Source organism: Scylla paramamosain, chromosome 6 (assembly GCF_035594125.1).
Source record: "Scylla paramamosain isolate STU-SP2022 chromosome 6, ASM3559412v1, whole genome shotgun sequence".
Classification (NCBI taxonomy): domain Eukaryota; kingdom Metazoa; phylum Arthropoda; class Malacostraca; order Decapoda; family Portunidae; genus Scylla; species Scylla paramamosain.
The window spans coordinates 27368570-27380371 of record NC_087156.1 but is presented as its reverse complement, the minus strand read 5'-3'; the positions used below and the strand labels follow the sequence as shown (position 1 = coordinate 27380371).

Here is an 11802-nt window from a genome sequence, read left to right as displayed (position 1 = left end):
TGATGTGATACTCAAGTGTAAGAGAATCGCAGTCTACTTTCGTGAAAATTAAACACCTTTGAATGTTATTTAGGATCTGTGGAATGGGTTTTGATGGGACAAGCCTACAGCAACCCTCACATCTATACTCACCTGGGAAACGGTGAATGCCAAGGATATGATGTCATGAACAAAAATATATATTGGATCCTTATTATTCTTTTATAAAACATAAATGACTTATTTGGTAAAAGTTAACTACCCACATATTCTTTTCTTAAGGAATCTATCATATCGTGCCCATTTCCTGTTAAAAAAGAAGAAAAAAAAAACAGCGCACACATTATTTGCAGAGAAATATGCTTCTCTAATTTCGGAAAAGTAGACCATATATATTTTTTTCTCAGAAATTTCTTTTCCCAACGATGAAACGTCCACTTTCTCCCCAAGGCAAAACAGTTATCGCTTACTAGTAAAAATGGTATATCCAGAAGAAAGTTTGTAAAGAGTTATAAACAAAAGAAAAGCCAGTAGCTCATTAAAAAAAAAGAAGAAAAAAGATATGACTTGAAATACTAGTGTGTTCGTTTCCCTCTGTGCGTGACGTCACATAGAAACAAACAATCACGTGTGCCCCTCAGGCCTTCACTTTCAAACGCTCCTAGCCACGCGTGCACACAGAAGTCAATAGTGGTAAGTTCCTGGATGAGTGTATTGGTAGGCTATTAGCTGAAATTTACTAATAGGTCATTGGTAAACTTGTGATCAGCTAGGTTGTCGGAAATTCGTGTACGCTATTAGGTGAAATTAATATAAGGTTACCCCAGAGTCAGGTACAGCAGGTAAGTTACTCTAAAATTATTATGGATAGGATACTGTATTAAAATTCACATTGGCTACGGTGTGAAACTATTGGTAGACTATCAGATAAAACTACTGGGAAATTACTTGACAGCCTATTGCTGGCCCTTAGAATTTTGATAAGCAAATGAGTCAGTAATCAGGATAGGACAAAAAAATAATGGGTTCAAGCTTGATGAAGCTAGTTTAAAAGATTGGAAGGAATTGGCTCACAAAAGTTGAATGGAATTAATTAACTAATTAGGTTGTTAGTGATGAGTCAGTCATTAGGGAACTTTATCAAAAAAAAAAAAAAAAAAGCAGTTTAACACAATACATCATATCCTCTTTTTCCTCCTTTTCTTTCCACAACAAGCTTGGGGATCTGGTGAGAAAGCGGGGTTTTAGGGTAGAGGAAACCAAATTAGACCAAATTTGGACATTCGTGAAAGTCTAAGGATGAGACGCCATACTTTGAAAACGAAATTTTTTTAGCCCAACCTAAATGAAGGGGCTTCGGCCCCCGTGGATCCCTCCTTAAGGACATTAACCTAACTGAATTTGTCTGCTACTTATCGTAGCAGTGAGACCGAATTAGAAAACTAGAAACTAGAAAACTAGAAACTAGAAAACTAGAAAAACAATATCTGTTATTTTGTTACAGTGTGCTTTATTATGTAACTGATGCATACAGGTACACAGTGATGGAGAAATACGGAAACTAATATTATTTTCACTAGAATATATATGTTTGAGATACATTCTGAATTAAATTCAGTAATTTAATCGTTCAAACAGCGAATATTTTTTGCTGGTCATAAAGTCTTTTACTTGCACAGTTCTGTGAGTGAAGCTTGTGCTTCATCAGCCAACCTTTGCCTAAAGTTTCAGCTGCTGCTATTATTCATGTTTCAACAACTGACTCAAGTCCTGATTCACCAACAGATCACAGGCCATGGATGTACTCCTGCCGCAGGGATGCGTCTGCCATGCGCCACATCAAGCTGTACTCGCGTGCTGTAAATCTACCAGTTATCTTCCTTCCTTCCTTTCATTCTCATCTGACACACCCTCTTTCTTTACACCAATCTCTCTCTCTCTCTCCTCTCTCTCTCTCTCTCTCTCTCTCTCTCTCTCTCTCTCTCTCTCTCTCTCTCTCTCTCTGTCTGTCTCTGTCTCTCTGTCTGTCTCTGTCTCTCTGTCCTGTCTCTCTCTCTCTGTCTGTCTCTCTCTCTCTCTCTCTCTCTCTCTCTCTCTCTCTGTCTCTCTCTCTCTCTCTCTCTCTCTCTCTCTCTCTCTCTCTCTCTCTCTCTCTCTCTCTCTCTCTCTCTCTCTCTCTCTCTCTCTCTCTCTCTCTCTCTCTCTGTCTCTCTCTGTCTCTGTCTCTGTCTCTCTCTCTCTCTGTCTCTCTCTCTCTCTCTCTCTCTCTCTCTCTCTCTCTCTCTCTCTCTCTCTCTCTCTCCTCTCTCTCTCTCTCTCTCTCTCTCTCTGTCTCTGTCTCTGTCTCTCTCTCTCTCTCTCTCCTCTCTCTCTCTCTCTCTCTCTTCTCTCTCTCTCTCTCTCTCTGTCTCTGTCTCTGTCTCTGTCTCTGTCTCTGTCTCTGTCTCTCTCTCTCTCTCTCTCTCTCTCTCTCTCTCTCTCTCTCTCTCTCTCTCTCTCTCTCTCTCTCATCTCTCTCTCTGTCTCTGTCTCTGTCTCTCTCTGTCTCTCTCTGTCTCTCTCTGTCTCTCTCTCTTCTCTCTCTCTCCTCTCTCTCTCTCTCTCTCTCTCTCTCTCTCTCTCTCTCTGTCTCTGTCTCTCTGTCTCTGCTCTCTCTCTCTCTCTCTCTCTCTCCTCTCTCTCTCTTCTCTCTCTCTCTCTCTCTCTCTCTCTCTCTCTCTCTCTCTCTCTCTCTCTCTCTCTCTCTCTCTCTCTCTCTCTCTCTCTCTCTCTCTCTCTCTCTCTCTCTCTGTCTCTCTCTCTCTCTCTCTCTCTCTCTCTCTCTCTCTCTCTCTCTCTCTCTCTCTCGCTCTCTCTCTCTCTCTCTCTCTCTCTCTCTCTCTCTCTCTCCTCTCTCTCTCTCTCTCTCTCTCTCTCTCTCTCTCATGTTATAGGCGTGATCCAGCTTGCTATAGAACACCGGTAGATTTTATTGTGAGGCTCTTCGGGCCCCAAACGTGCCCTCTTCCCTTTGAGGGTCTTGGTTGTCCTGACCTTGTACAACTTGTTTGTCCTGCATCGCCAAATAACAACTATAATATGATATAGTTCTTAGATGTTTGTGTGTGTGTTGTGCTTCGTTGTGTGATTGCAATAGACATTTTAATTAAGTTAAAACTTTTTTTTTGTAATCACTGCATGGCTCCACTGTATTGACAACAGTAGTGGTAGTCGTGTGCCTTAGACTCGTAGTCAGAAACAGTTTGCTCTCATCAACGACTATTTCCAGGGCCACAGGGATGTTTAACTTGGTTCTCAAGAGTGTTTACCCGGTTTATAATGTACAGACCTTGTTAATCTGCCACGATAACCTTAAAAACACCCTTAAAATCTCGTGTGATTTCAACTAGAACCTTTTGAATGTGGGTGGGGATGGAAATAGGTTTCAGAATATAAGTCCCCTAATTGGTTGTGGTGGGTGGAGGTGGGTGGATGCCGGAGGTGGCAGCAGGAAGCCATCCATATCTTACCTGATGGGGGCGTGCTGCTCCTTCCGCCGCTGTGGGAGCTGGTGATGGTGTTGCTGGTGCTTGTTTATGTTCGTCGTTACAATAACCAGAGGCAGGGTGCTGGTGGGGAGGCAGGGCAGGGGGGGGCGGAATGGGGAGGTCGGGCACGGTGCCAGGGAGAGGCCAAGGGGGAGGGGTGACATCAGGGGTGCTTGTGAGACGCTGCAGACGATTAAATGACTGGTGTTAGGGAGGGTTATGTTCCCAGCGGTCCTTGATATCTCAATACAGCAGGGGTGTAATTCCTTGCTAGGGGCAAGGGGATCCTGTATCATTCCCAGTGTTTTCAATTTATCAGTTTTTCACCTTTTCGTGGAATTTAATTTGCTTGCCCTTGTTGAAATTCCCTAGCAGATATTGCCAGAAGTCGCATGGACGAAATATGATAACATTAAAAAGTAAAGAAAAACACTAAAAATAAATTAACAAGTCTCAAATGCGAGTGTGTTTGAAAAAAAAAAAAGCAAAGAAAATAAAAATGCAACATAATCGTGAAAAGGAAAGAGGAACACCGCAGCGTGGCTGCCGCGGCCTTGCTCTTTGTCGCTCGTGTGAATTTCAATCGATTAATTTTCTTAAAATACAGCAAGTAACACTTTTTTTTTTTTTTTTTAATGTGGAGGTGGGGATATCACATGATAAATTATGCTGCAGCAATGTTTTCTGCGATTTGAAGGTAACCTAAACTGGCCAAAAAGTGAGTGAAAGACGAGTGTGCTTGGTCTCGCGGGTGAGTCAAGGAAGGTATAGGATTGTGCAGAATCGTAACGGGTGAGTGCACAAAGTATCCTATAAGGTTCCTTGGAATGTGTTTGAGGTTCTCTGATCTGGTGGACGAATGCACCAAGGATCCTGCAACGTTCCTTGCGCCGCAGGACACCAGAGAACGTCTGTTAGGCCAATACAAGTAATGCCTCGTCTTGCTGGAAGGAGTCTCAGCGTGCAGCCTGAGCAACCTGAAGAGGAGGACAAAAGCCGCGTCCATTAAGCGTCCCACTTCCGATAATAATTATACTGTGCCTTCAAATGGACAAAATGTGCTAACTTAGTCTGTGATACATTTTTGTTTATCTATTTCCAAATGATCTTTTAATTAATTAAGTGTTTTCCTTCATCGGCCTCAAAATGGCCCTGAAGACGTTTCCGTTGCCTCCTTCACCCCATGCTAATGAGCCTGTCATCATGCCCCGTAGCTCCCCCAAAATTCTGCCGAAATTACGCCCCTGATGCAGAGTAGTGTCCTCAAGTTTGTACTGTAGTTGAAGGGTGCATCACTCAACCAGTCTTCGGCCTTCCTGCACCAGACTCGCTATTCACTCTCACATCCAATTCTGCTCGCCTCATTACAGCAAGAATCAATCATTATCTTCACTCTCGAACCACTTTCACCCGTAAAATCTGGAACTCTGTCCGATTTTTCCTCTTTCTCCTTTGACTTCGGTTGTTTCAGGACAGAAGTATCAAGACACTCCCTGAACTTTATTGGCCAACGTATTTGATGTATTTTTTTTTTTGACAGACTTATTAATTTATTTATATATTTTTTCTTTTTTTGTAGAGAGTAACGATGAATGATAGATTCTCTCCTTACCTTCCTTTTTCTGCCTCTATCAGTTTCCTTCACACGTAAGAGTAAAAAGCGGGCGTGATTTCCTTCACAACAATAACTACACTTTTCCTTTAACTCTCTCTCCGCTTCAGCAGCCACAAAACTAATACAAAACTAATACAAAAAATAATACTAGCTATACGTGTCTTTTGCTTCATATTACAGGAGGTCGAGCAACAACAGCAGGCGAAAGAAGATGAGGAAGAAGAAAATGACTAAAAAGGACAAAGAGGGCAAGAGAGAGAGAGAGAGAGAGAGAGAGAGAGAGAGAGAGAGAGAGAGAGAGAGAGAGAGAGAGAGAGAGAGAGAGTAACTAGAGATAAGAATAATTAAGGTCCTGGGAACGTAAAGGAAGATGGAAAGGAAAAGTGAGTATGCGAGAGAGAGAGAGAGAGAGAGAGAGAGAGAGAGAGAGAGAGAGAGAGAGAGAGAGAGAGAGAGAGAGAGAGAGAGAGAGAGAGAGAGCGAGAAGATTGTTGACGATAATGATGATGATGATGATGATGATGATGATGATGATGATGACGATGATGATGAAGCTAAAAGAGGAAGAAAAAAATAATAAAGAAAATATCATCATCATCATCATCATCATCATCATCATCATCACATCATCATCATCATCACCACCACCACCACCACCACCACCACCACCACCACCACCACCACCACCACCACCACCACCACCACCACCATCACTAACAACAACAACAACAACAACATCGTCAAGAACAAAAAAAAAAAAAAAAAAAAAAAAAAAAACCAAGAATAGATGGCACAAAATGAGTCAAAATTCAGCCAAGTATAGGCACGTTCTGGTAATACTCACAAATACACACGCAGGCCAGTGTGTACATAACCACCACCAGGCACGGACACCCACATACACAGACATACAGACAGGTATTGTGTGGTGATGTTGCGTTTTTTTTGTCTTTGATTGTTGACATTTGTATACTTATTTATATTATTTTTTGTTTTCCAGGTTTATCGTATAGCCTCTCTCTCTCTCTCTCTCTCTCTCTCTCTCTCTCTCTCTCCTCTCTCTCTCTCTCTCTCTCTCTCTCTCTCTCTCTCTCTCTCTCTCTCTCTCTCTCTCTCTCTCTCTCTCTCTCTCTCTCTCTCTTTTATGATGCCTCCACCACCATCCATAAGTAATTTAATATTTTGTGCATCCTTCCTCCTCATCTTCGAGTGTCAAAAAAAAGAAAAGCATATTGCGAAATACGTATATCGTAAGAACATCTCACGTAACTCTCATCCAAACGAAGACTAAGAGGATTAAATTAATTCCTTGAGCCGAGAACATTAATAAACCCTTTCCCTGCTATTCTGCACTTCCTTCTTTAATAACTAACCGTTCAAAGACATTTCTTTGTTCTTCACTCACATCCAAACATTTTACTGGCTAGAAATTACTAAATCTATTCTTTTTCCAGCCCGTCTTCTTTTTTTTTTTTGCAAATACTTATAAAGACTCCATACACTGCTTTTTAGCGCTGTGAATTGTTGGCATACCGCAGTGAAAGGGTTAACGTAAATGGACACTCTACTGTTAAATAGTCAAACATCATTAAGAATAAGGGGTTTAAGATAGCCAATAAATGCTTCAAATCAAACTATTTTTTTCTTCATCCTTGTTTTAAATTTGAGGTAGCTGGTGAAGGGAACACGGGCTGAGGGATGACCATTTGTTTTCTGACTAGTTCCGCTGTAATCTCTAAGGGAACTACTACGAAACTAGACTAGAATAAAAATGTTAATTCCTCAGCACGTGTTGCCTTCACTACCCACCTCCAATTTGTTACAATGTCCTTACACGTGTTGCAAATATTGGTAACAGCCTTCCTGCGTTTGCATTGGGCGGTGACATCGAAGTGTTCTTAAACCGACAAGACAAATAAAACCAGGGACATCTTCTCACTGCTTCAATATACAAAGCACTAGCCAGGTAAATATTTTGCTTAGGTATTAGATGATATTAGCATTTTTATTTTTCCTCCCGTCTCATTACCTGGATGTCAACCTTCAGCTTCCTGGTTCCTCTTTCTTATTGGTAGGTTAGATTATATGTAGGGTAGGTTTGCTGATGCTTATTATTATTTTTATGTATATTCCTTTGTATTCCTTTGTATTTTTTTTTTCGTTTTCCTCCTCCAGTCTCATCTATTTCATGCTGTATATTTTTTATTTTTGTATTTATTTATTTATAGTTTACTTTTTTATGTAACATTTGACTGTGTGTGTGTGTGTGTGTGTGTGTGTGTGTGTGTGTGTGTGTGTGTGTGTGTGTGTGTGTGTGTGTGTGTGTGTGTGTGTGTGTGTGTGTGTGTGTGTGTGTGTGTGTGTGTGTGTGTGTGTGTGCACACACGTGTGTGATTCATTGCTTCATCCGTCGCGGGCACTTGGGCAAGTCTTCTCTCACCTTTCGAGGCTGGCCACTTTATCATGCTCGCGTTCACCTACTTTATGCCATTATCACGTTACCTCACTTCCTCCCCCTCTGATGCCTGTATGCTCCTCCCCGATCAGTGAGACTTTTTTTTTCTGTTGTGTTTCGCCTTCATCGTTGTTGTTGTTGCTGCTGCTGCTTCTGTTGTGTTGTTGTTGTTGTTGTTTTTGTCGTTGTTGTTGTTGTTGTTGTTGTTGTTGAGGTCGATCTTCTTCTTCTTCTTCTTCTTCTTCTTCTTCTTCTTCTTCTTCATCTTCTCTTTCTACTTTATTTTCATCTCTCAACTCTGGGTTTCTTTTAGCACACACACACACACACACACACACACACACACACACACACACACACACACACACACACACACACACACACACACACACACACACACACACACACACACACACACACACACACACACACACACACACACACACACACACACACACACACACACACACACACACACACACACACACACACACACACACACACACACGGACACACATACAAAGTACTAAAAAAAAAAAGGATAAATAAGATACGGGAGAGATCGTGTTTTGTTTTTATATGTATTTTTCTTTATTGTTTTATTTGAACATTGCAGTGAGCTAATAGTGTACCCGAGCTTGATGTATATGCGTGAAGGGGTCGCTGCTGCAGGAGGAGGAAGAGGAAGAGGAGGAGGAGGAAGAGAAGGAGAGAACCTGGATGTTAGAGAAGAGGATGTGAAGGAAGAGGTAGACGCTGGAAGGGCTGTGGAGAAAGAGGAGGAGGAGGAGGAAGAAAAGACAGTGAAGATTAAAAGGGTGGAAATTGAGAAAGGAAGAAGGAATGCAACTAAGGTTCTGAAAAACGTAGAAGAGGGAAAGGAAAGAAAATTGAGTATGCTAAGGAAGAGAGAGAGAGAGAGAGAGAGAGAGAGAGAGAGAGAGAGAGAGAGAGAGAGAGAGAGAGAGAGAGAGAGAGAGAGAGAGAGAGAGAGAATAGGCGGAGAAAGAAAAGGGAAAGGTAAAGGAAAAATTAATGTATAGTTGTGGTGGGTGTTTGGGTTTGGGTGGTGATGGAGGAGGCAGAGGACGGGAGGTGACTGAAAAAAATGAGTCTCATGGTAGTGAAACAAAAATAATGACAAAATGTAGAGAGAGAGAGAGAGAGAGAGAGAGAGAGAGAGAGAGAGAGAGAGAGAGAGAGAGAGAGAGAGAGAGAGAGAGAGAGAGAGAGAGAGAGAGAGAGAGAGAGAGAGAGAGAGAGAGAGAGAGAGAGAGAGAGAGAGAGAGAGAGAGAGAGAGAGTTTAGCGAGAAAAATTGGACGAAGTGTAGGAAATGCGAAAGGGCAAGGACTTAACGGAGGAGGGGAAGAGCCCTGCCGAAAGGCTGGCACTCCAGAAACCATAACACTGGCGGCTCCGCCCATGCCTCCTGACAGCACCGTGGTGGTGGATCTGTGGCCTGGGGTGTTGGGGCGGAGCGGGGCTCAGGCACGCTGCTCTAAATCTTACATGTCATGCATTGTGTCCAGAAAGCCTCCATGGAGGGCGCAGAGCCTCCCGGGGCGCCGCTCAGCATGGGCCTTCCCCGCTCCGCTCCTTGTGTCATAAAGTAGTCTACCTATTAAGAATCTTACGTGTTTAGTGTTCCTAGTTTTTATAAATATTTTTATTGATCGTTTTATTGTATTTTCTACAAAATATTTAAATGCATCGTATTAGCGTCGTACAAAACTTGTCCTCCAACCCGGAGGTGTCACTGACCTGTCTCTGGGCACCTGCCCGCAACAACAACAACAACAACAGTAATAACAACAGTAGTCAGACTAGGGCTGCTAACGCCTGCAAGCACCTACCGAGGCTGGTGGGCGGCTGCTTACGCCCACGTCTGCCTCTGCCGCTGCTTGGGTTGTGTAGGCGTGAGCATGTTTGTCTTTCATTTAATATTTATACTAAGGTATTTCAAGAAGCCTTTATAAAGATAAGTCATGACAGGAGACGGACTGCTGCGCAGGCCGCTCACGGTCTCGTCCATCTGCGGTGACGCCACACAGGTGGTACAGCAGCGCCCGCGGCAGCACGTAGCGGCGGCGCCACGGCCTGGGTGTGGATGGCTCTCGTCGGGCAGCGCCGCGGTGTGCTGTGATGATTGTGTAAGGTGATTATTGCGCTAGGTTTGCTTGAAATACCAAGTAGATATCAGCTTGGAATATTTCATCGTAAGAGTGAGGTATTCCAAACAGGAAACATGCAAAATGCTGTCCTTAGTCTACAGACTTAACCAGGTATACCACAACACTCGATGCAAGAGGCTCGTACGCGCAACAACACCTGCTGCACCCTCCATATAAAGAAAGAAAACTCTTATATACGTTCTTACCGTCAGGAGAATACGTCTAAGAGAAAATCGTGGAGTGAACTAGGGCTCTAGGGGCGAGGGGTTCACTAACATACTGAGTATTGCACTAATTCCCAGCGCTGAGGGCGGGAGGCGTCGCGGCGGTGGTGACGAGCCACGCCTCGCCGCGTCCTGGCTTATTTACAAAGAGGACTCTCCCTAACACCTTGTTCACCAAAAAATACAAAAGATAAGAAGAAAACGACAATACAGAGTCTTCCGTCAAGACATGAATCTCGGGTTTCCTCGGGCTGGGGTGGTTACATCGAGTATTTAACAGATTCGAAATAATTGGGCGGGGCGGGTGTCGGGGTAGGCGTGGCCTGGTGGTGAGGGAGCAGGTGAGTGGGAGATGGGCACAGACTTCCTCCAATGGTTGGCTGCGTCGGCGTGAGAGCTCCGCCCCCAGGCATGGACGAGGGCGAAGTCCACAGTCGCTTGTCGTAGGTGGGCACCACCGCTGACGATGCCATTTGTTGTTGTTGCTGTTGTTGCTGCTGCTGCTGCTGTTGTTGTTGCTGCTGCTGTTGCTGCTGCTGTAACTGTTGTTGGGGATGTTGTTGCTGCTGTTGTTGTTGGGTCATCCCTCGCATGCCTGCCGGAAAAAAAATAAAATTTATATAAAACTGCTTTATTACTTTAATTTTATAATATTGAAAATAAGCTTAAAAAAAAAGAGAAAAACGAGAAGACATGAGTAGACTGCCTCGGTCACCGCATCTCCAGGTGTGTAACAACGCAGTATCGCTGCCTGCGTGTGGCGGTGACGCCTTGAGTTTGTCACTATAATAATGCCGATGGTGAGGTGCTGTGGTGTCCCTGAGAGTGAGAACCATCATGCAGAGACAGCATGAGGCCGCACCAGTGATGCGGTGCCCTTGGTGGGAATGCAGGGCGCCAGCATTGCAACAGGTTCGTCCTTCACTCGTGAGGAAAATCAAGCATCGCAGTTAGTTACAAAGCAGTGCCTTGTCAGTAGCGCTGCTGATGGCTCGTGGTGATCATCGATAGCACTTACTCTTAGTGTATTCATAAACAATTTCGACCCTCCTTAAGGACTATTTTCTCATAGGTGTTTTCCCTATTGACGATGTAAAAACTTGTTCAACTATTATTATAGAGGCATGAAGGCACCCTTGAGAACCACAGCACCTTCTCTTGCAGCCTGTTACGACTGGTGGAAATAAGACATGGGGACTTTAAAGAATATTGGCCTTAGTGTCATCAAGGGGAATAATTAGCGAGAGAGAGAGAGAGAGAGAGAGAGAGAGAGAGAGAGAGAGAGAGAGAGAGAGAGAGAGAGAGAGAGAGAGAAAGAGAGAGAGAGAGGCCAGTGATCCAAGTTGTCTCTTTGAATGGCCGCTGCAGACAGTGCTGTGGTCTCTCATTCCATCACTCCTCCTCCTCCTCTTCTTCCCACTGTTATGGTTCCCGTGGCGTGTAACACTTCCCAGACGAGCTCTCTCTCTCTCTCTCTCTCTCTCTCTCTCTCTCTCTCTCTCTCTCTCTCTCTCTCTCTCACACACACACACACACACACACCCCGCTACAGGCTGACAAACGAGAAACAAGGTCGAGGGGAGGCGTGGGCTTGGGTCAGACGAGGGCGAGGAAGGTCAGGTGTCCAGTTACCGCCGCTACCAGACGCGAGGGAAGTTTACGTGACGGCGGTAAAGACGAGGAGTGGTGACAGGTATTAATGGCGGCGGCTCCAGCTTGGGTTACTCGCTCCGGCACCGAGATGGCACTTGAGAGAGAGCCTGCTGGTGGTTGGGGTAGAAGAGGCATCAGGGGGAGTATGAAGAAGGCAGTTGAGGAAGGTTTATCAG

The 11802-nt window shown here is 44.1% G+C and overlaps 1 protein-coding gene across 1 annotated transcript in view; it reads right to left on the bottom strand.

The window, feature by feature from the left end:
* Positions 1-8482: 8482 nt before the first annotated feature.
* The window catches only part of LOC135101549 (forkhead box protein F1-like), a 67154-nt gene continuing 63834 nt past the window's right edge, over positions 8483-11802 (bottom strand). The window contains exon 3 of the mRNA XM_064005645.1: positions 8483-10568. Coding sequence (XP_063861715.1) covers positions 10234-10568 — 335 coding nt within the window. The 3' untranslated portion in view covers positions 8483-10233. The remainder of the gene's footprint in view (positions 10569-11802) is intronic.